Source organism: Danio aesculapii, chromosome 14 (genome assembly GCF_903798145.1).
Source record: "Danio aesculapii chromosome 14, fDanAes4.1, whole genome shotgun sequence".
Lineage (NCBI taxonomy): Eukaryota > Metazoa > Chordata > Actinopteri > Cypriniformes > Danionidae > Danio > Danio aesculapii.
The window spans coordinates 54,048,095-54,072,518 of record NC_079448.1 but is presented as its reverse complement, the minus strand read 5'-3'; the positions used below and the strand labels follow the sequence as shown (position 1 = coordinate 54,072,518).

Genomic DNA, 24,424 nt, shown 5'->3' with positions numbered 1-24,424 from the left:
CTAAAGTGGCATTCCAGCATGTAACACACATTTTCAAAGCAGAATATCTGACTTCAGCATTGTTTTTCAGATAAACAAAAATGTTCACTTATTATGTTTCTTAAATATCTGCAAATATTTGATGGTGTTTTCATGCTTTAGAAGAGTCAAAAACTTACATACAGCGCCTTTAATATCATGCATTTGACTTGATTTTGAGTGTGAGTAAAAGAAGTAAAAGATGACGGTTCTCATAATGGCATAAACTCAATTTTACTTGTGTGAATTTATTAAGTTTTTCTATGAAGCCCTGGGTAAAAAAATCTTGGTGTCATTCTAGATGATGGCTTGAGCTTTGACAAACAGATAAATGCAGTGGTCAAATCCTGCTTCTTTCAGCTTCGACTTTTAAAAACAGTTAAATCTATTTTATCCAGAAAAAAATTAGAAAAAATAATCCATGCTTTTATTACCAATAGATTGGACTATTATAACTCATTATACTTTGGGATTAGTCAGAAAACCTTATCCCGGTTACAATTAGTTCAAAATGCAGCTGCAAGGCTTTTAACAGGGACCAAGAAACATGAGCACATTACACTAGTTTTACGCTCTCTGCACTGGCTGCCTGTGCACTATCGAGTCACTTTTAAAATGCTTCCCTTGGTTTTTAAATCTCTAAATGGCCTGGCACCTTCTTATCTGTCAGACATTTTAATTGAGCATCAGCCTGGTCGGTCTCTTCGGTCATCTAACCAGAGACTGTTATTCATACCTAAGTCAAGGCTGAAATGCAGAGGTGACCGTGCTTTCGCAGTAGCTGGTCCTAGGCTGTGGAATGCTCTGCCCCTCTGTATCAGATCTGTTTCATCCCTGTCTGTTTTTAAATCTAGGTTAAAAACTTACCTCTTTGATTTGGTATTTTATCAGTGAAAATTGTCTGTTTTAGCAATAATTTTATAAATACATTTGTTTTTTATCTGTCTTGATTTGTACTGTGCAGCACATTGGTCAACCTCTGGTTGTATTAAATAGTGCTATATAAATAAAATTGACATTGACATTATTATGTAGATGCAATGATTTTACTATTATTTGAAATTATTTCCTTTAAATTTTTTTCCTCAGGATGTCAATGACAATGCTCCACGCTACCTGGACCCTTCTCCCTATGAGTTCCATGTCAAGGAAAGTGTAAAAGGCAAGCGCTTTTTCTAAACTCATTTCATTTACCGAAATTTCTCTTTTCATGAACTAACTTCACGTCTTCCCCTACTTCAGGTATATACGTTGGCTCTGTGCACGCTCACGATGCTGACCAAACAGACTTTAACAACCGCATCTTCTTCAGCATCACCGATGGTAGTTTCGGGAGTTTCATAATCTATTCCGAGGCCTTGAGTAACGGATACAGAGGCAACATTACAGTGGATCCGTCTGTTGAGCTGGACTACGAAAGCGAACGCAAAAAATACACACTGAAGGTGCAGGCGTCAGACTTGGGTCAGAAATCTGATGAAGCTGAGGTGAATATTATAGTGGAGGATGTAAACGACACTCCACCTGAATTTCCATCAGGCATGATTCTGAAAGCGGAAGAAAACACCACCTTGCCAGTACCGGTGGCCACAATCAAAGGCAAAGATGTGGACACCAACCACAGTCTAATCTATGAGTTGGTTTCTACAAAATGCCAGTGCAATGGCACAACAGGGCTGTGTCCTGAAGAGTGGTTCATCGTTGAGAGCAACGGCAACATCATAGCTAACACGGAGTATGTTATTGACTATGAGAAATGTGACGTAGTGTTCCTGACAGCCAGAGTGGTGGATATTTACACCGAGGTGGGGAGTAACAGTAGTGAAGGTGCGTTACTTACACTCTCTCCTGTGTTTTTTGTTAGTATGTTTTGCTTTTAAAGTGATAGTACATGCAAAAAATAAATAAATAAATAAAAATTGATGACACTTTACTTGAATAGGGTGTCATAAAACATTCATAACAATGACACGACACATTTTATGCATTCTTATGACAACTGTCATTAAGTGTCATTAGTTTATTTATGTCATTTTAAATGCAAAGATGACACTGTTTAAGATGTCTTTGACAACTTGACATAATCAAATACGGTAATACTTTATTTGAAGTCTCAATTCACGGTATTAGCAAACCATTAACTAACACTACTAGCTTAATAAACCCCTAATTAGCTGTTTATTAATAGTTAGATTAATAATCGATTTAGGGATGTAAAATAAGGTCATAGGTGGCTCAGTGGTTAGCACTGCCACCTCACAGCAAGTAGCTCACTGGTTTGAGTCCCGACTGAGTCAGTTGGCATTTATTTGTGGAGTATGCATGTTCTCCCCGGGTTGGTGTGTGTTTCCTCTGGTTGCTCTGGTTTCCTCCACAGTCCAAACACATTCCCTATAGGAGAATTGAGGAACTAAATTGGCTGTAGTGTACGTGTGTGTAAGTGTGTGTGTGAATGAGTGTGTATGGATGTTTCCCAGTACTGGGTTGCAGCTGAAAGGGCATCCGCTGCATAAAACCTATGTTAGATTAGTTGGTGTTTCATTCCACTGTGATAAGTGAAGTTTAGTTATAAACAAATTTCGAGAGGATCACGTGCTTATGATTGCTAGCGGCTGGATACGCATTATCCAATTCTCAATGCACCAATCAGACGACTCCTAAGCTACTACAAATACCCTGGGTTATGTACCACCGCTATCTTCATTTTGAAGAATACCCCCGTCCACCCCTACTCCTCCTCCTTCCTAGATGGGTGACACGGTGGCCCAGTGCTGAGCACTGTTGCCTCACAGCAAGAATGTCTCTGGTTCTAGGCTTTACCAAACCAGCAGACATTTTTGTGCGGAGTTTGCATTTTCTCCCCGTGCTCACGTGGGTTTCCCCCGGGTTCCCCGGTTTCCTCCCACCGTCCAAAAAACATGCAGCATAAGTTAATTGACTAATCCAAACTGGCACTATAGACATGCTCCTAGTAAATGGTTATCTCTCAAGAGCAATCACTGGCTGTTCATTGGTTATTACAGCGGGGGAGTTCTCGAGACTTACCTGAGCTCAAACTCCCCTCTCGCCTTGCAACGGGAGGGAGCCCCGGGCTCGAGGATCTTATGAGCTCAGGGCTCTCTCCCGGGACAGCATGCCAAACAAGCTTATATCATCAGCTAAGTGTGAACTCTTGAAATAAGGCACTAAGCCGGAGGAAAATTAATGAGTGAATTAAATAAGGTCATACTTTAAAACTACTACTAATAGTTTACAACTAATGAACAGTTAATATCTTAATAACAGGCAGATAATAAACCAGTAGTTAGTAGTTAAACTATGGTGTTACTGCAAATACATCATAACCTGTCTTTGTTATGACAACTTGACATTACCAAGACAACATAACTTGTCATAAATCTGTCATAAACATGATTGTCATGAGGGCATAATTGTGTCAGGAATTTTATAACAGCATCTTTAATATTGACCTCAACTACATCAGTACAAATTGAATTTGTCATTAAAATGTAATTAAATGTCTTTAAATATTAATGACGCTGTTTTGAAATTATTTGACACTTACATTGAGAAATGTCAACAACTAATTCAGTTTGTTCCACTGAATAAAGGGACCATAAAAATATTCATGATACTATTATAATGGCTTCATGTTTATGACAGATTTATGACAGGCTATGTTGTTTTGATAATGTCAAGTTGTCATAAAGACATCTCAAACATTGTCATTTTTCAAAATCAAACAATAAATGCTGTGGGGTCTATTAATTAATGTGTTGGTACTCTTTGGGTAAGGGATTCATCAGAATAAACAGTAAAATAAACAGTCCAAGGCACTGGAAAAAATATTAAGTGAAGTTTATTTATAAACTAATTTCAAGAGGATCACGTGCTTATGATTACTAGCGGCTGGATCCGCATTATCCAATTCTCAATGCACCAATCAGACGACTCCTAAGCCACTACAAATACCCTGGGTGACGTACCACCGCTATCTTCGTTTTGAAGAATCCCCCATCCACCCCTACTCCTCCTTCTTCCTAGATGGATGACACGGTGGCCCAGTGCTTAGCACTGTTGCCTCAAAGCAAGAACGTCTCTGGTTCCAGGCTTTACCAAACCAACAGACGTTTCTGTGGGGAGTTTGCACTTTCTCCCCGTGCTCACGTGGGTTCCCCGGTTTCCTCCCACCGTCCCAAAACATGCAACTTAAGTTAATTGACTAATAAAAATCAGCACCATAGACATGCTCCTAGTAAGTAGTTATCTCTTAAGAGCATCCACTATCTGTTCATTAGCTACTACAGCAGGGGAGTTCTCGAGATCTACCTGAGCTCAAACTCCCCTCTCGCCTTGCAATGGGAGGGAGCCCCGGGCTCGAGGATCTTCTGAGCTCAGGGCTCTCTCCCGGGACAGCATGCCAAACAAGCTTATAATTAATCATCAGCTAAGTGTGAACTCTTGAAAAAGCCTTTATTGACATGGTTATTCCTTAAAACTGCACCTGTGCATTTAGGCAAGCACTTGCCTTCATCAGGGTAACAGAGATCAATATATTATTTAGATATTCTAATGAGTCATGAGACCACAGGGTTTAAAAGAAACTCCAGATGCACCTCATTTCTGTTATCCTGATGAAGGCAAGTGTTTGCAGAGACGGTTTTAAGGCCATGTGAATAAAGGCATTTTAATATTGTTTCCACATTTTTCAAATGCCTTGGAGTTTTCATCCATAAAATCTAACATGTTAAAAAAACCGTCAAACTTTATTTTAATTCATCAAAAAATAAATAAAAGAAACAAATTGAGAAAAATGCATCACTATTAAAGCTACTAATTTTGATAAGTTAAGTTTATTGCATTACTGAAATCATCAATATGTTTTCCATATTTCTCACACTGACCAGCTCCTTCATAATGATTGTGGTCTTTAGATATTAATGAAATATTGTTTGCATGCTTGCAGGAATCGTCACTATTAATATTGTGGATATCAACGACAACGCCCCTGAGTTTGTCTTCCTACAGGACTTCTATGGTAAAGGAAAATCAGATGATAAATATGAATGACCATCATCTTGACTAGGGCTGCATGATATTGGAAAAATCTAACGTTGCCATATTTAGCTTTTCAACAACATATATTGCGATATGAATATAATTTCACCAGATGAATTGAACAGCCGTTTCAAAAGATTTCCTTCATTTGGATGGATTGGGATGATCAAGTCTTTTTCTATGCAGTGTGTTTGTATAAACTATAATAAATTACAAGCATAAATAAATCAAACAGAGCAAAATAAAAGTGAAATAATCTGCGCTTTATGGTTTTCTGGAGAGTCTACCAGTGTTTAGGTGTAGAAATTGAACAAACATAAAATAACATGGTCATCATTGTACGAATGATTTATTTTTGTAGTCTTTAATATATAATCTAATCCTGTGATGTGACTATTGCGGATAGAAACATAGATACTCAAATGATATATTGTGCAGCCCTAATCTTGAACTTGTTTTTAAGTGAATAAAAACATGCATATTTCTTTAATTATCTCTAGTTGTGGTGATTGAAAAGGTCGACACCGGCACATCTGTCGCCAGAGTTTATGTAAGTGTTACATTTGAGTATAATTTGTTGATTTCTAAAAATTAATTAATTAATTTGACTACTATTTACTTACTAATTTGTTGTTAAATTATTAGTAGGGATGTAACGATTCACCTGACTCGTGATTAGATACGATTCACGATACTAATCGCACGATTTAGTCACGATTTTTTAACAAAATTATTTGAAACAAAGTTGAAGAGCCCTTTAATTTTTTTTCTTAAACACTGCACATTTTGTTTTGCAAAATAATATATTTTTTGCCATAACTAAATTGCTATTTTAAAAACAAATAAAAAGAAAAACAATAATTGAAACTAAAGACTCATTAATGTAAACAAACTACAACTGTGACTGTGCTGAGATTTTACATTTTTAAAAGGAATTATCAGCATATCTCTGTTTTCTGGCATAAGCTGAGATTTTGGTAGATTTACAATGTCCCCTGCTGATGATAAAAGTCTTTCATTGGGGGGTGAGATGGCTGGTGTGGAGAGGAAAGCTATTCCTAAACCAGAGAGCAGTCTGTACTGAGGTGGTCAATAGGCCCTCTGATCCATGCCACTGACATAAAATACTGATTACAAAATGACTAATTATATAGTAGGATAGAGACAGGAGTTGAACATGATTATGAAGCTGAAAAATTAATATCACTAGTATACAGGGCTTGACATTAACTTTTTTGATCACCAGCCACTGTGGCTATTCCAACATTCCAACATATTTCCAACATCACTAGCCACTCGCTATTTTCACTAGCCACAATTTTGTTGTTGGGAAAATATATTTTATATACATAAATTTGACTTTGGCATGCTAAAATTACTTGATTACGCCTCATTCATTTCACCTCATTCATTTTGCCTGTCGTGTGTAAGCTTGCTCAATGTGCATGAGCAAATGGGTTGTGTCGCATTGCACTTAGTTTTTATTTCACATTACTTTTCAGGGCTCAAAATTAAGGATTTACCAAATTTATCTCTGACCACACCAAAAATAAACAATTATTTCTTAGCCACAAGTTTTAAATGTGTCAAAACAAGGAAAATATAGCTGCATACATGCACTTTTTAATTCAACAAATCTTTTGATATATGCACAGTAATCTGTCCTGGCTGAAGGTCCCAGATCAGCAGTTACTACACATAAATGGGGAGTTAATCTCATATTAAAGCAATTTTGATGTAAAAAAAGATAATTAAACTATATTAACTATATTAACCAAGCAAAAGAAAGCAGGTAAAAAAAAAAACATACAGTGAGTGTTAATGAAAGGATGATTACGTGCACACAGTTATCGTTAGGCCTGTTAATAATCTGTTCAAAGAATAATTAAAATTAAAGCAGTGACCGCTGTTGCTTACAAAATGTATATATGTATATATGTATATGTATATATGTATATATATGTATATATGTATATAATTATTATTAATAATATGCTGATTTTTAATGATGGAAATGCTTTACCTCGACCACACCTGTGGTGCTGAGTTTACCATTAACGGCCTCCACCTCCACCATAAACTTCCCTCTTTTATTATTATCCATTGCCTTCTGAGACCTGGAAATTACAAAGAGGTTGGAGACAAGATTATTAGCCCTCCTATGAAATGTAAAGTCTTTTTCAGAGATTTCCCAAGTGCTGTTTAACAAATAAAAAATAAATTAATTATAAACATTTCTAATAATAATGTAATTAAGGGGGTGGGGGGTTATAGTTATGTTAAAATATATATTATTAATAATAATTATATATATATATAATTATTATTTTTAATCTTGAGCTCTTAAAAGCACCAGTTGCGTTTCCTCTAGGCAGGTTGCTTCGCGCAAGTAAACGGGGGCACGCGCGCTTTTTAACAGTCTCGCGCATCACACCACCTGTGCGCAACGAGTGATCATCTTCTCATTCGATATTCAGCTGCTTTCTTTTGCTCGCGCGAACACAGTTATTTTTGTCAGTCGTGTTGCTTCTCGATTCTAAGATCACATTTGCATGAATATTGGCCCATCCTTATTGTCGAACACAATAAGAAAACTACAATTTAAAAATTATTTTCAACCTCAATATAAAACATACTAAAATCTACCCGCCATTTGGGGAGTGTTAATGTCAAGCCCTGCTAGTATAATTAATAAGTATAATACCAGTGTGATATTATAATATCAGTTTTTTTTGCGTATAGATGTCTGTGACAGTAGATTTTCACTGTGCTGATGGTATACGAGCATCATATTCGTTGTTCTGTTAGTAAACATCTTTTTGCAGTATTTGCACACAGTTTGCGTTTGTCTGGCGCACACCACCGCTGTCATTGTACTCCTCCGCACCACCTCTTGCTCGCCACTGATGTGCAGGTAAAGCGAGCTTTTTTTTTTATTTAAAGATTTATTTTTGGCCTTTTTGGCTGTATTAGCTGGGACAGTATTGAGACAAGAAGCGAAGTTGGAGATAGAGAAAGGGGGGTAGGGTAGGGAAATGTCCTGGAGCCGGGATTCGAACTCGGGACGCCCTGACGTGCTACTGCACCACATATCAGCGCACTAACTAGGCCATTGCGCTGCGGTAAAGTGAGTTTGCGCTTGTAAACACAGCGCCCCCTCTGTTCAAAACATTATTTGAATCATCACATATTTTAATCAATTTTCAACCGACTCACGGTGAATCGTTACATCCCTAATTATTCGTTAATTTATTTGTTATTATTGTTCACGATCTGTCATTGTAGTCCATTTTTGGACTGTAAACCATCTCACAATGTTTTTAATACGAGCTTTTAATTGACTGTATTTTTTAAAAGCACATTGCACATTCAACCTGATCATTTTGAATTAACATGTCACGAAAAATCCATTATTTCTTATACTATAATATGCTTGAATCAACTATTTAAAATGTCAAAACGTAATGTCTTTGAATAGTATTTATTAATTTGTGTATTAATTTTCCCCCTTTTAAGGCCACTGACAGAGACACAGGAGAAAACAAGAAAATCAAATTTCAAGTCAACAAAATTACCTTTATCGACAGTGAAGGGAATAAAACCGAGAGTCTGTTTCTCTACGCTGATAACTTTGATCAGGAAGATGCTGAAGGAAGATACACCGCATATATACGGTGAGAAAAGCTGTTTGTTTTTAAATCATGTGGTGCGATGAGGAAACGTGAGTTAACATGAACTATGAATGACTTTATTTTCATCTACTAATGTTAACAAAGATGAATAGATACTGTAATAAATGTTTTGTTCATTGTTTGTTCATGTTAGTAAACACATTCAAGTGTGACTAAAAGACAATAGTTGTGTCTCAAATGATGCACTATTCATTAAATCTGTTCACTGTGTATTGGGGTGTTATGGTGCATGTTTTTTATAAGGGTCTACGGGTTGGTAGAAAAACACATATAGTGCTGTTTTAGCATAACTATAACCCCCCACGCCCTTAATTACATTATTATTAGAAATGTTTATAATTTATTTATTTTTTATTTGTTAAACAGCACTTGGGAAATCTCTGAAAAAGACTTTACATTTCATAGGAGGGCTAATAATCTTGTCTCCAACCTCTTTGTAATTTCCAGGTCTCAGAAGGCAATGGATAATAATAAAAGAGGGAAGTTTATGGTGGAGGTGGAGGCCGTTAATGGTAAACTCAGCACCACAGGTGTGGTCGAGGTAAAGCATTTCCATCATTAAACATCATTCATTGACTCACTCATTAATTCATTCACCCACTTCCTCGTTCATTCACTCAATTATTCCCTCACTCAATTCATTCATTTATTAATTCATTCACTCACTCATTCCCTGACTCACTCAAATTAAATCACTCACTCCCTCCCTCACTCATTCACTCCCTCATTATTTCACTCACTTATTCATTTACTCACTCACTCATTTATTTATTTATTCATTCCCTCAGTTCACTCATTCAGGCACTCACTCACTCATTCATTTACTCAATCAATTTATTCACTCACTCCTTCACTCATTTAGGCACTCACCCGTCCATTTGTTAACTGACTCACTCATTCACCCGGTCATTCATTCGTTCGTTCACCCGCTCATTCATTCATTCACTCACTCACTCACTCATTCGTTTACTCACTCACTCATTTATTCATTCATTCATTTACTCACTCACTCAGTTCACTCCCTTAGTCATTCAATCATTCACTCACTCGTTCATTCAATCACTCACTCATTCATTCACTCACTCACTCAGTTCAATCCCTCACTCAGTTCACTCACTCATTTACTCAGTCATTCACTCAATCACTCACTCATTCGTTCAATCAGTTCAATCACTTACTCTGTTCACTCACTCACTCAGTCATTCATTCATTCACTCACTCACTCACTCGTTCACTCAGTTCAATCAATCACTCAGTTCACTCACTTAGTCATTCAATCATTCACTCACTTGTTCATTCAATCACTCACTCATTCATTACCTCACTCACTCACTCAGTTCAATCCCTCACTCAGTTCACTCACTCATTTACTCAGTCATTCACTCAATCACTCACTCGTTCACTCACTCACTCGTTCAATCAGTTCAATCACTCACTCTGTTCACTCACTCAGTCATTCATTCATTCACTCACTCACTCGTTCACTCAGTTCAATCAATCACTCAGTTCACTCACTTAGTCATTCAATCATTCACTCACTTGTTCATTCAATCACTCACTCATTCATTACCTCACTCACTCACTCAGTTCAATCCCTCACTCAGTTCACTCACTCATTTACTCAGTCATTCACTCAATCACTCACTCGTTCACTCACTCACTCGTTCAATCAGTTCAATCACTCACTCTGTTCACTCACTCAGTCATTCATTCATTCACTCACTCACTCGTTCACTCAGTTCAATCAATCACTCAGTTCACTCACTTAGTCATTCAATCAATCACTCACTTATTCATTCAATCACTCACTCATTCACTCACTCACTCATTCAATCAGTTCAATCACTCACTCTGTTCACTCAGTCATTCATTCATTCACTCACTCGTTCATTCAATCACTCACTCATTCATTCACTCACTCACTTGTTCAATCACTCACTCTGTTCACTCAGTCATTCATTCATTTATTCACTCACTCGTTCACTCAGTTCAATCACTCACTGAGTTCACTCACTCAGTCATTCATTCATTCAGTTCAATCACTCACTTGTTCACAAAATTCAATCACTCACTCAATTCATTTATTCACTCACTTAGGATTGTTTTGCTCATTCTCTACTGCATTGTTTTGCAGCTCCTGACGGTGGACAGCTCCTTCAGGGTCAGTCTCAGGTTTGATAAGACTGTTGCTGAAGTAAACGAGGCGTTGCCGCAGGTCAGAGGGTAAGAAATCACAGTTAAAACAAAAGAAAAACTACAGAAATCATCATAGAAGATCACAATGTTTACAACCAGTGTTGAGGAGGGGTGTGTGTGTGTGTGATGCATTACACATAACATGTTATGTAATCAGATCAATTTAAGCAACTACTAAAGTAATGCATTCATTTTTATATCCAAGAACATTTTTAAAAGTCTCTGGTTACTTTGTTTTTCCTGCATTGACTGACATTTATTCCCCTGTCCATGCAGAGAGAAATCAGCATTCATATTTCACTTCTGGTGTAAACAGGCTTTACATTTGTCATAAGCAGACATTTAAAAAGTGTTATGACAAATAAGCAAGTCCAAAAGTAAAATAATGCCTGCAAGATTGTACTGCATTTGAAAGTTATTTTCTCCAACACTGGTTTTCACTACAAATACCATTAAAAACTGTACAAACAATCAAATATTAATAATTTTATCTATCATCTATATATCATCTATCTATCTATCATAATATTATCAATATTTATGACAATATTGTCATAAATGACTAAATGTAAATGTAATAAATGATATCAATACTGGTTTCTAGGGTGTATTGGCATATATTCAATAGAAAATATATATTTTTTACCAATAGAAGACAAACAAAAGACCTATAGAGACCCAGAGGACTAGTGCAGTCTCAATTTAACCATCAATATTTTACACTAAACCATTACAAATTCTATGATGGTTTCAATAGTTTTTCCTCTTGAATGCACTCCTCAATGTACTGGTGTATTTGGAGGAGTTGCTGATGAATATGATTCATGGTTATTTATTATTTCAATGTGTGATATTTCTCTTACAGCATTCTGCAGAGTGCCACAAAAGCAATGGTGGAAATCTTTAACGTGTTCAGCGATTCGGGGATTCAGCGGTAAGACTGGAGAGAGAAAAAAACACACTGAATCACACCAAACTCAAGAGTTTGTCCCTGTGCTGTGATCATGTGATCCAGCAGGTGGCGTTTATGTCATAAAATAATGTAGAAAACAAGTCTTTTTAGGACTTTTTTTAGACGGTGCTACTGTAATTACACTATTCTGGTAATTAATAAAGTAATTTATATAACCAGACTTTCACTATTAATTGATTCCATTAAACACAAGAATTTATAAATTGCATAAGTTTGCCATTAAGGAATTGTTTCATTACATACATGCTAATTTGCATAAAGTTTTGCTTTTAAATCTAAAAAGACATCGCATAAAATCAGGTTTAACATTCACTTTTAACTTGTTTGACTCATTAGTCAAAGGTTTTACAGAGGGAATATTGGGTATGTTTTTACTAGCCAATGACTTACTGTAGAAAAAAAAGCTAAGATTTCTTTTTCTGATTAAAATGTTGCATATAATCCGAAAATATGAATATGCAGATTCAAAATATGAATTAATACAGCATGTAAATAATAAACATCCAGTAAAAGCAGAATTATTTTTGCAGAGCTGAAGAGAAGACGATTCTAGAGGCGTATTTTGTGTTCCCGAATGGCTCTGCGCTGGATTATGACGCAGTGACCTCCATCCTCAACTCTGAAGAGGTCTATAAGGAGTTTGGACAGCAGCTAGCACAGCTCGGATTTACTGGCATTGTAAGCAAACAATGCACAAATGATAATTTTTCAAGTCTAGGCTTCTGATGGTGTCGAATAATTGTTGAAGCTTTTCTCTGTATCTGGTATTATCAAGATGTTATTTTCACCACATTAAATATTTATTTTTATTAACAGTCGACAACCGGTGAAGATCCGACTGGTGTGAAGGCTGAGGTGTACATCATGATCGGTCTGATGGCTGCGCTGGCCATCGTTCTAGTTGTAATGACCACATCGCTGGTGTGCATCAGAAGAAAGTAAGGACTATTGAATTACTCTTTCTGCTTGCACTGATCTCCGATCTCGTTTATTAAACTTTTTTAACTTGAAGACATGATTTATAAAACAATTGTTTTTACAGAGAGTCCAGCCTTGCAGTTTTTTGATTACTAAAATTTAATTTAACCATTAAAATGGAACGCAGAAAATTGAAACAGAAAACAATTAAATGCAAAAAAAAATTAACAAAAAAACAAAACAAAAACAGAATTTGAGAAAAAAATAAAATGGATTTTGAGGAAAAGTCAGCAGATTATCACTACATTCAAAAAAATAAGTGCAAAAACTATATTTCTTAAATTCTAACGCAAATGTACAGTACTAAACCTTTATTTTACATAACATCTTTATCATACAAAATTATGTGGATCTAAAAATGGCAATAAAATCAAAGTCATACATCTAAATCAAGCTGTTCTTCAAATTTAAGTTTGATATCACAAAAAATTGAGTTTCCTTCAATTTGATAGGTGTTATACCAAAAATAACCATCGGATGAAGCTGTTGAGGCCACAAGTACAAGTAGATTATCCTACTTGAATATGTGATATCAAATAAAGATTGGCACAAAAGTAATCTAAATGTAATCCAAAAGTAATCAGATTACAATTTCATATGTGTGTGATCTAAGGGGCCGATCACACTGAACTGAAAGTGTTTCCATTCCGTGTGCTGCTTTTCCATTGTTTTTCTTCGTCAAAACTCACTTGACAGCTGTGTGACCTGCGATCGGTTCATGATAGGCCAGATTGGGGAGTACTGATCAAGTCATGAATGTGATTATCGGCCGATACCGATCTTCACAATATGTTTGAAAAAGTCAGTTCTAATGCATGTTTTGCCTGAGTTTTTGTTGCACCGTTTTGACCAGCAGGTGTCCCTAGCATTTGCTTTTTCAAACACTTCGAAACAGTGAATCATTTGGTAAAGTAATCGGTTCAATTGTTTCAACGCATTAAAAAGCTTTGTTTCTGCAATCACTAGTTTTTTAGGATGCAAAGCCACTTTCTGTGTGAATGGTCTATAAAAGATTATATTACTAACAACAAATTTTCATTAACTACCCAGTGTATTCACACACACATGTACACAATCACACACCTGCTCAGCTGAATTTCCACCTGTTTTCCCACTTCAGTTACAAGAGGAAACTGAAAGCCTCCAAAGCCATGAACTCTGCAGCCACGGTGGTCATCCAGAACCAGAAGAGCGGACCCGTCGTTCCTGGAACCAACAAATACACCAAAGAAGGGTGAGAAACTGAAATGTACTTTAAGAGATGACTTTTATCTTTAGGTAATTATAAATTATAACTATTATAACCCTTTAACTACCCCACAGAGAAAAGAAAATGTTTGGATTGCATTTAACTCCTAATGTTGCTAGTTAACACACTCAATATCCCATCATTTCTAAAATACTCTACCAAATGGTTGATATGTCGGTTTGTGGTAAAAGTACTGGAATTAATACATATACTATGAAAAATCTGAAAATATGAAGTGTAAGACCAACTTATTAAAATAAATATTCAAAATAAAACTTTTTGGAATTCTAAATCATCTTTATTTTTTTTAAGTATGCCATAAAATATTTCAGATTCTCGTTTATCATGTTTTCTTGTTTTTTTTTTACAATAAAGCCAAAATCAAGTGCAGTAGCGCAACAGGATTATGTTAGTTTAATTTCTTTTGTAAACCAACAATGCTGTAAACCATTATTTAAAACAGTCATTCTTTAAATGACTTTAACATTATTTAAAACAGTAAAAACATAGTCAACCGTTTGGTCAAATGACATCTCATTCATTTGATATGTTCTGTTTTGATACAAATATATATATATATATTTAAGACCTATATTTAAGACCTATATCACAAGACCATTAAGTATTAAATTTAAGACCTATATCACAACCTATATCACAAGACCATTAAGTATTAAATTTAAGACCTCTATCACAACCTATATCACAAGACCATTAAGTATTAAATTTAAGACCTATATCACAACCTATATCACAAGACCATTAAGTATTAAATTTAAGACCTATATTACAACCTATATCACAAGACCATTAAGTACTAAATTTAAGACCTATATCACACACACGAGAGAAAATGCAAAATCACAAAATTTGTGGTAAAATAAGATGATTCTAATTGAACAGTGCTAAAGACATGTTAGATGCACTATTGAACTACAGGAAAACAAACAAAAAAGTCAAATTAATAAACAGTAGGAAGTTTCCAGAACTACGTCATATCATTAATACGGTTCAATATTTTAAAACAAATTCATGCTTACAAAGTTGGGCGACGGGGTGGCGCAGTGGGTAGCGATCTTGCCTCACAGCTAGTAGGTCACTGGTTCGAGCCTCGGCTGGGTCAGTTGGCGTTTCTGTGTGGAATTTGCATGTTCTCCCAGTGTTTGAATTACATTAGGACTAGTAAAATAAAGAACTACAACACCATAAAAACCAAGAAACAGCAACAAAAAATTATTTAAATGAGCATTAGATGTATCATTACGTGGACATCGGAAAAATAAGACCTGTGCAAAAATATTTAAGATCTAGAACAGCCAATTTAAGACTTTAAGACTTTAATTTGTCTAATTTCAGACTTTTTAAGACCCTGCGGAAACCCAGATTTTTGTTTTAAACAAATCTAAATGGTCTTGTTTGATTAACATTTTTTAAATTAGGAGTTTATTTTCTATGCACTGATATTTATGTGAGTTTTACCTTACTTCAAATAAAGTAATTAGAAAAGTAATTTAATTACAATTTGAAAGATGTATTTAGTAATTACTTTTGTCACACTAGGGGTCTCCTTTACAAAGACCCCCAACCCCCCACCCCCCCCCCCCCCCCCCCCCCCCCCCCCCCAAAAAAAAAAAAAAAAAAAACGGCACTTTCCACAAAAGTTACTATATATAAACAACAAACTTGCCCAGAGAATGTGTTATAAAGCTGTAAATAAACTCTGAGTATTTAACTTAACATGAGTATTTAACTTAATATGACTTAATTTAACCACTTTAAATCATCATGTGAGCCATTAATTCAATTTTATTCAGGTGTACGTTCACTTTTAGGAAGGTTTCTACACAACGTTTTTAAATCAGACCCCAGAGAAAGCATGAAACACTTTGTGCTATGGAAAGTGAGTGATTCTGTCTGATTTGATCCACAGAGCAAACCCAGTGCTGAATATGAATATTGATACGGCCACAGACCTGGGCTTTGATGAAGACGGATCCAGTGCAGACAGAGAGAGGTACATCTTTACAGCACACACCATAGACATCAGTGCTGGAGATTGCTTTGAATGCATTAGAAAAGAGAGAGAAAAGAAGAATGCTTTCATTATTGAAAAAGTCCATTAGAGGTTACCTGTTATGCATTAATCACTTTTATAAGGGGTTTTAACACAGTTGTGAGGCAGCAGTGTGAGAATATAACCCGCTTCTGATGGTAAAAATGCTTTAGTCGTATTTTTTTTATAATCAGACTTGCAAAAACACTTTGATTGACATTCTCCATTTGTACATGTCATCAGAGGGGGAACGCCCCGCCCACTAGTGGCCATCTCTCCCTCATTAGCATAAACAGCAGCCCTGAGTGAGAAGCAGCCGTCTGTCCATCAGCCATCAGAGTGTTTGAGATACTGAAGATAATGTCAGCATAGACTAAGAGGATTATAGATGTGGAGCTTTATAGGTGTCTTCTGAGCCACTGCTTTTGACTCTTTCAGTTTTTCACACTGATAACGTTAGTCCTGTTTTGAATCTGCTGCCATGGTGATGCATAGACATTTGTAGCTCCACCCTCTTTTTAAAATCTCATTTGAATTTAAAGCGACAGTCACCAGAATGACACACATTGGATTGAAGTCTAAAAAGGTCAGTTTCAGTGAGTTAGAAAAAAATCTGTATTATATTTGTGTGGTATTTTAAGCCGAAACGTCATACATACACGCTAGGGACATTAGACTTATTTCACATCTTGCAAAAAAATTGCTGATTTAGACTTTTCATCTAGTCATTTTCATTCAGTTTGCACTTAATTACCCATTACCTCATTAATTGGGCTGTTAAAGTATTGTAAGAGCAAGCACCACTGTATTACAGTTTGTAGATTAGTAAAAATATTGTATGCTTGTGATAGAAATGAAATCAAGGCTGCATTTCACACTCAATACTGTAAACACACTGATATTATGTAATGTGTACATTATGTAATTGCTACATCCTTTATTTTTACATTAAAGCATTTTAGCAGATGCTTTTCAGCTTCATTTGGAGCATCATGCTTTAAATTCATGATTTAAATATGATTTGAATCTAAAAAATTCAGTGTTTGTATTTGAGCTAAACTGTCCTCCTGGTAGTTCTGTGTCTATTTGATTCTTTGTAACTCTGAAATCATAACACAAGTTGAAAAGACTGGTGATATTTGTTCACTATTAATAGTTTAAATTGTGAAATCAGCAATTCTACATACAGGGCTCTGCATAAACAAGTACACACTTTTGAAAATCACCATTTCTTTGCCTCTCTCAGTGAATTTAACCAATAATTTGTAGTGCATTTAAACAAAATCATTTTATTAAACAGTAACATGCATTAAAAAAAGGGTTTGGTCACCAAACATCTTCAGGAATAGAAAAATAATACATTTACATTTAAGTTATTGAAAAAACAATTCAAACTACATTATTTCAACTAAATTCGATGTTTTTTTTATGTTTTTCTTGATTTTTCCTGTTTTTTAAATGTTATTTAATATTTTTCCCCAACATATTAATTTGGGTGCAGTAATTTGGACTGTGTTCTTCAGTTATTTTGTTACATTAGCTCAAGCTTTGGCTTTAGTACTGACTAAACTTATGTGTGTGTGTGTAATATATATATATATATATATATATATATATATATATATATATATATATATATATATATATATATATATATATATATATATATATAAATAAATAAATAATGTATATTTATTCTAATATATCATAATCACCCTAAAGTACAGCAAATGAAACATTATGGTTTTATGGATTTCTTTCAAGCTGCGTAACTGGTGGAAAATTTCTCTCCTGGTAACTCGTTTTTCATAATGTCTTGTATGTCTTCAGTAGATTAGCTTTGTGTGTTTCTGAATTTGTATTTGTGTGCTGTTTCTCTTCTCTTTTAGCCTTAATTCCCTGGACTACAACATTGACATGGCCATGGCAGAGAAAGACAATATGCCCATGATGGTAAATGCATTATTAAAATGAAGATGATGTTACAGAGCAATCTCAGCGTTATGCATGTGACATTTGCAGTAAAACCTCAAACAATAAACTCACACAGAAAGTATATGTTAACATTATATTGAAACATCTGCTTATATTTTACAAAACAACTAACTACAAGGTTATGAAATCAGATCAATCTGTAAACATATTTTAAATGAGGAAAATAAACATGCATTATGGATGTGACTGAAAAGTATGCGAGTTTGCAGTACACAATATACTTTGTAGAAATTCTGTGAATTAAACTGCACAACCCAAATAAATAATGCTAATCAAAAGGAGAGGAGTCAGCTCTGTATAGATAACAAAATGATTGATTTTATTTTATATTGTTGCATTTATGAGGAAAAAGCTTCATTATGGATGAGACAGATGTGATATTGGCACTTGTGTGACTTTGGTAAATCAAATATAATAATTTGTAAAAAATTGACAGAGATATTTTAGAGTATTTTTCAAGTACTGTAAAAATGTACACAAAAAACCTAGAAAGGGTTTCACTATTTTGGTGAAAACTTATTTTTTTTCATGGCAAGGTCAGGGGTGCAACTACACATTTACTGAGGGGTATGTGGGTTCAAGTTCAAATTGGACTGTATGTATGATTTGACAGTTTATTTCAGTTTATAAAAATGTAAAAAATCTAAACAGTTACGTCTACATGAGCACTTAAAACTTGGCTGTGTGACTGCATGTTATTGTGTTAAATGATTTTGAATTAAAACGTGTGTGCCAACGTATGCAACTCATGGTATAATTTTTTATTTAATAAAATACAATATTATACTCGCATAAAATGCAAAATAAAACATTTTTAACAAAACATATTTATTTATTTTTGTTATTTGAAACTTTTAATAAGGATAATTTCGAAAATCGTTTTGGCACAATGGCGCCCCCCATGTGAAGCGCCCCTATGTGATGCATATACTGCATACCCCCTTTTTGCGCCTCTGGGCAAGGTTGACATTTGCATGGAATTGCTCTACACTGTAAAAATGCTGGATTCCACACAATCTACACAAAATAGTCCCACTACAAAATTTAAGCTTCTTAGACTTTACACACCTGAAACTTGTCTGTAGCACTTGTTCACTGCTGCTCTTATAGTTGAGTAAATTGCTTCCTTGTCCTCATTTGTAAGTCGCTTTGGATAAAAGCGTCTGCTAAATGACTAAATGTAAAATGTAAATGTAAGATTAAGATTTTTATATTTTTACAAATTTAAGTGTATTAAACATAAAACAAACAAGTTGTCCCCTTTAAAAACTCAACAATAGTGTTGATTCAGCTTATTTTAAATAGGTAATTTGAACAAGCAGCAAAAAAAACTTCTTTTGAGCATAAATGTTGGCTTCCACACAAGTTCTTTATGTTGTTCCAACACAAATCGATTAAGTTAACTTAATTGTTTTCACAAATTTATATGGATTAACCAAAACAATAAGTTGTCCCAAAAATATCTAAGACTTGTGTTGTTTCAACTGATTTTAAATTAGTTTGAACAAGCAGCAACATTTCTTTGAGTGCATAAAACTCAAGACTACTAGTCAAAATCAACAAGAGATGTATCTGCATTAAATCCGCATGAAATCAAAATAAACAAAGTATATTTTACTATTGCAGTATTAAAGTGAACAATTAATCCATGCTAAATTAATGCACTGAAGAAAATAAATGTTATTTGTTTCGTTTTGTTAATCTTTAAATCGAAAAAGATGTACATATACAATTGGGGACAAATTTACCTTCATGTGCAATATTTATTCTTCATCAAATATTTCTCAAGTGATATTTAATAGATTCAAAAAAATATTTCACAGTATTTCCTATAATATTTTTTCTTCTGGAGAAAGTCTTACTTTTTTATTTCGGCTAGAATGAAAGCAGTTTTTAAAATTTTTTAAAACCTTTTTAAGTTCAATAAGCAATATTTGTTTTGGATAGTCTACAGCAGAGTTTCCCAACCCTGTTCCTGAAGGCACGCCAACAGTACACATTTTCATCCTCTCCCTTATCAAACACACCTGAAACAACTAATCAGAACATTAGAAGAGACTCCAAAACCTAGAGTACCTCCAGGAACAGGGTTGGGAAACACTGGTCTACAGAACAAACTACTATTATACAATGACTTGCCTAATTACCCTAACTTTACTCTAATTAACCTAGTTAAGTCTTTAAATGTCACGTTAAGCTGAATACTAGTAACTTAAACAATATCTAGTCAAATATTATTTACTGTCATCATGGCAAAGAGAAAAGAAATCAGTTATCAGAAATGAGTTATTAAAACTAATATGTTCATAAACGTATTGAAAAAAAGTTTTTCTCAATTAAACAAATATATAATAATACCCAATATACCTGTGGCATCTGTTTTGAGTGTGTGTTTTCTGCTGTTCTGCAGGTGATTCAGGAGGAAGAAGAAGAGGATGAAGAGAGGAGCGAATCTCCGTACATCGAGCCTCTGGGTGCCGCTTTGGCTCAGCGAGAGAAGAAAAGAGGAGCAGACGGTCCCGGTCTCACTTTTACAAACCATTCAGTAGACACCACTGACCTCTAACATTCAGCAAATCAATCACTCCCACCTCCACCTGTCTGCCAAGTCACATGTATGTGCTCCTGCCAAAAGAAAAGAGACAGAAAACTCTGAACAATAATACCTGCACTATCAAATGTGAAGAAAAAACACACACAATGATTTGGCGAATGCACTAAAAGCAAGCAACCTCATATAGAAATCTAATGTAAGGCTGATATGCAAATTACATATATGATATACCAGTTCATATTTGGATTTTACAAACACTGTTAACAATTTTCTGAAGAATCTACAATAACTTACCGGCAGCAGTTCGCCAGTAACTCACAGACAGCAAAAACACTATTTACATTTACAGCACAATTGATCTTGCTCTATATGTATTTACAGCATTGTAAAATTTTACTCTAAACTAGGGCTGTGCGATTAATCGAAATCAAAATGCAATTTGAAACATTGCGATTAGTTAATCGCAAGAGGCTGCAATATTATATATATATATATATATATATATATATATATATATATATATATATATATATATATATATATATATATATATATATATATATATATGTGTAAACAAAAATAGTGAACAATCTTCAAAACCAGTGCGCTATGCTTCAGAAAATTAAACATGCTAGACTTTCTGCGATGGTTTCGTGAGGAATCGCAGACATGGTATCGGTTGTCGTGAACTATGGCACATTACACGAAAGTCACAACGTCCATTTGTCGTTTGCGACTCGGACAACACCCTACGTCAAGAAAATCATGCAGAAATCGTGTGATCTGACGGGGTTTTATAACTAGACAATTGAGTGAGCACACTTTCATTCTGCCCAATTGGAACTGCGCAACTGAACTACACCCATAATTAAAAAAGAAAACAAACAGGAAAGCACTGAGTAGGATTATGCTTCAGAAGCATTAATAGACGAATTAATGTCAAAGAAAAACAGCATTTGTAATATGGGAATATTTTGGTTTCAAAGTACAGACACCGAACAAAAACAGGTAATTTTTAGGCGCTGTTACAGAATTGTTTCCACTGCTTTCAGATTATTGAGCTGAAGCTTGAATTAAACTAAAATTCGCTTGAATTAAATCGTAAATCATATCGCAATATCTGTCAAAAAATAAAATAAAAATCACAATTAGATATTATCCCCAAATCGCACAGCCCTACTGTAAAATTTCCACAATGCAACTTTAAAATACAGTAACATACTGCATAACTTTACTACAGTAAAATACATCTTATGTTACAGTTAAATACTGTGTAGTTTACAAAAATCATGAAGTTTATAAAATGTAATTTATGTCTAAATATAGCTAAAATACAAATATAAATGTGAATAAATCTGTTTACATATAATTTTTAACCATTAGATTTACAATTATGTACATACATGTTCAAATATATTACATATAATTTATTTATGTGTAGATTTATAGCCATGTTAGGGCTGCACGATTAATCATAAAAGACTTTTTCTACAATTCAGCCAATTATATACTCAAGGTCAGGAGAGAAGTGTAAAGGTGGTCACACAAGTAGCCATGGGATGATAACCGTTTTAAGGTATACTGCGGTTTGGAAAAGGCAAGGTTTTAAAACCATCAAAATTTTCTGCAATATCGTTCCTAAGGTGTGTGTAAGATTTTTTTTTTGTTAGTTTTTTAGGACAACAATATATACAACAGAAAAGATGTCGTGTGAAATTGTAAAGAAAATCTGAAACAAATGAAGACAGCAGAAGTCAATTCATTTAGCCTGACACGTTTACTGTTCCAAATTATTTGAAATGTTTCCCAAATAAAATATACTGTATTCAGAAAGGAAACAAGTTTTAGTTTTTTATCCTGACATTTAAAAAGAATTTATTTTAGAGCAGTAATCACAATACTGCGAAACTGTGATATTTTTATCCAAGGTTATCATACCTTTAGAATCTTATACCGGCCCATGTGAAGTCTTCACGTTGTTTTATATTCCTTGCTCAGCAACATGGACACCTCCAAATGCACTCACATACTGCATTTATAAAGGTATAATTCACCCAAAATTGTCATTTTTGCTTAATGTTATGATGCATTCGCAGCCGCAAAATCCCACATGAGCTGACGCACTGTTTGTTTACTACTGAGAGGATGCGCCACGGCAGCCATGACATGAGCCGCACTCGCCAGTTAAAGTGAAACCGAAAGCGCGCACCTCACTAAATGATCATATCGCATTTTAGAGTTATGATTACAGTAAGCATTTGATATATTTTTTCTTTCATAGCGAACACAAAGAGTTGTGCATGAAAATAAATGTTTACTGGGTCAGTATAACTACTCTAGCCTATATAATGTTGAATATGGTGCAAATGTTGAATCTGATAATGACAAATGTCTCATTTTATTAGTGGAAAAAATAGTATAATAATGTTGTCAATGACAAATGACAAGCACATGTCTCAAACATAATAAACTTCAGAATTATGAATATTTCTGTATTCTGATGCATCACTTAATTAACAATCAGGACATATTCAAAATCTATATAAAATGAAGTCTTATAACCAATAGTAGACCTACATAGGCCTATTAGTATTACTATTATTGCTGTTTAACTATATTTTTGAGAAATAACAATAATAATAGCCTGCTCATATTAACCTTTATTTTACATCTACAGAACCGTGAGAAAAACGTGATCTTGATTATAAGCAAAAAATATCGTGATTCTCACTTTAGCCAGAATCGTGGAGCTCTAACATACATGTTCTAATATATAACTATAACCATTTCAATGTGGTCATGTCATTGGCCTGCTTCTTATCATACTATATCTTAACTGTGGTAATTTGATCATATCTTCAAGTTAAAACAGCTTTCATAACATTATTTATCAATATGTGGACCTTATTTGATTTTCAGAAGCTATGAAAATTAAAAATGTAAAACAGGAAATAAGTTAGGATCATTACTACTGTTTACATTTCTCAAAATGGTCCATAATTTCAATATGTGTAGATCTATAGCCATATATATAATTATATCTATTATATTTGAACATATTTGTAATTTAAATAGTTGAAAACAATGTGTAAACACATTTGTGCAATATTTTGAAATCCATATTGCACATATGACATATTTTATATTTGTTATGCTTGTCATATGTAATTTGCATATGTTTCTATATATTATATTTCTATATGAGGCAATTCAAATAGTCTTTGATGCCTAATTTTATTCGGCATTGTTATTTTCTATCATCTGTCATTTTCTCCTTTTAAATTCTGCTCTTTTGGAATCTTTAACTAATTATTTTTGTATTATTCTCTGTCTCTGAACAAAAGCATATACAGAAACTAACGCTTCACATTATTGTGTGTGTCTCTGTGTGTGTACCCTGCCAAATATTACCTGGCACTAGCTGCTTACTTCAGGTTTGATCAAAGCAAGAAAATCTCACATCTTGCTAAGCCAGATTGGTGGCCAGGATGTATATAATATGAACTGTCTATATCTGTTGTTTTGATATATTTTAAGTGCAATTGTATGATAACGTGTTTTGTGGATATGCAATTTTTTGCAATTAAATAAAACTGATCTCGTCATCAAAATGACTGAGAAATCGAGCGTTTGCTTTTCCTTTGTACACATGATTTAA

The 24,424-nt window shown here is 34.4% G+C and overlaps 1 protein-coding gene across 1 annotated transcript in view; it reads left to right on the top strand.

The window, feature by feature from the left end:
• Positions 1-21,264, top strand: part of cdhr2 (cadherin related family member 2) — a 51,195-nt gene extending 29,931 nt beyond the window's left edge. Inside the window, exons 18-31 of the mRNA XM_056472732.1 lie at positions 1,108-1,180; positions 1,261-1,845; positions 4,985-5,056; positions 5,577-5,626; positions 8,593-8,750; positions 9,216-9,309; positions 10,903-10,991; positions 11,830-11,898; positions 12,468-12,615; positions 12,754-12,875; positions 14,036-14,149; positions 16,095-16,178; positions 18,107-18,170; positions 20,623-21,264. Of these exons, the coding sequence (XP_056328707.1) occupies positions 1,108-1,180; positions 1,261-1,845; positions 4,985-5,056; positions 5,577-5,626; positions 8,593-8,750; positions 9,216-9,309; positions 10,903-10,991; positions 11,830-11,898; positions 12,468-12,615; positions 12,754-12,875; positions 14,036-14,149; positions 16,095-16,178; positions 18,107-18,170; positions 20,623-20,778 (1,878 nt within the window). The 3' untranslated portion in view covers positions 20,779-21,264. The remainder of the gene's footprint in view (positions 1-1,107; positions 1,181-1,260; positions 1,846-4,984; positions 5,057-5,576; positions 5,627-8,592; positions 8,751-9,215; positions 9,310-10,902; positions 10,992-11,829; positions 11,899-12,467; positions 12,616-12,753; positions 12,876-14,035; positions 14,150-16,094; positions 16,179-18,106; positions 18,171-20,622) is intronic.
• Positions 21,265-24,424: the final 3,160 nt, after the last annotated feature.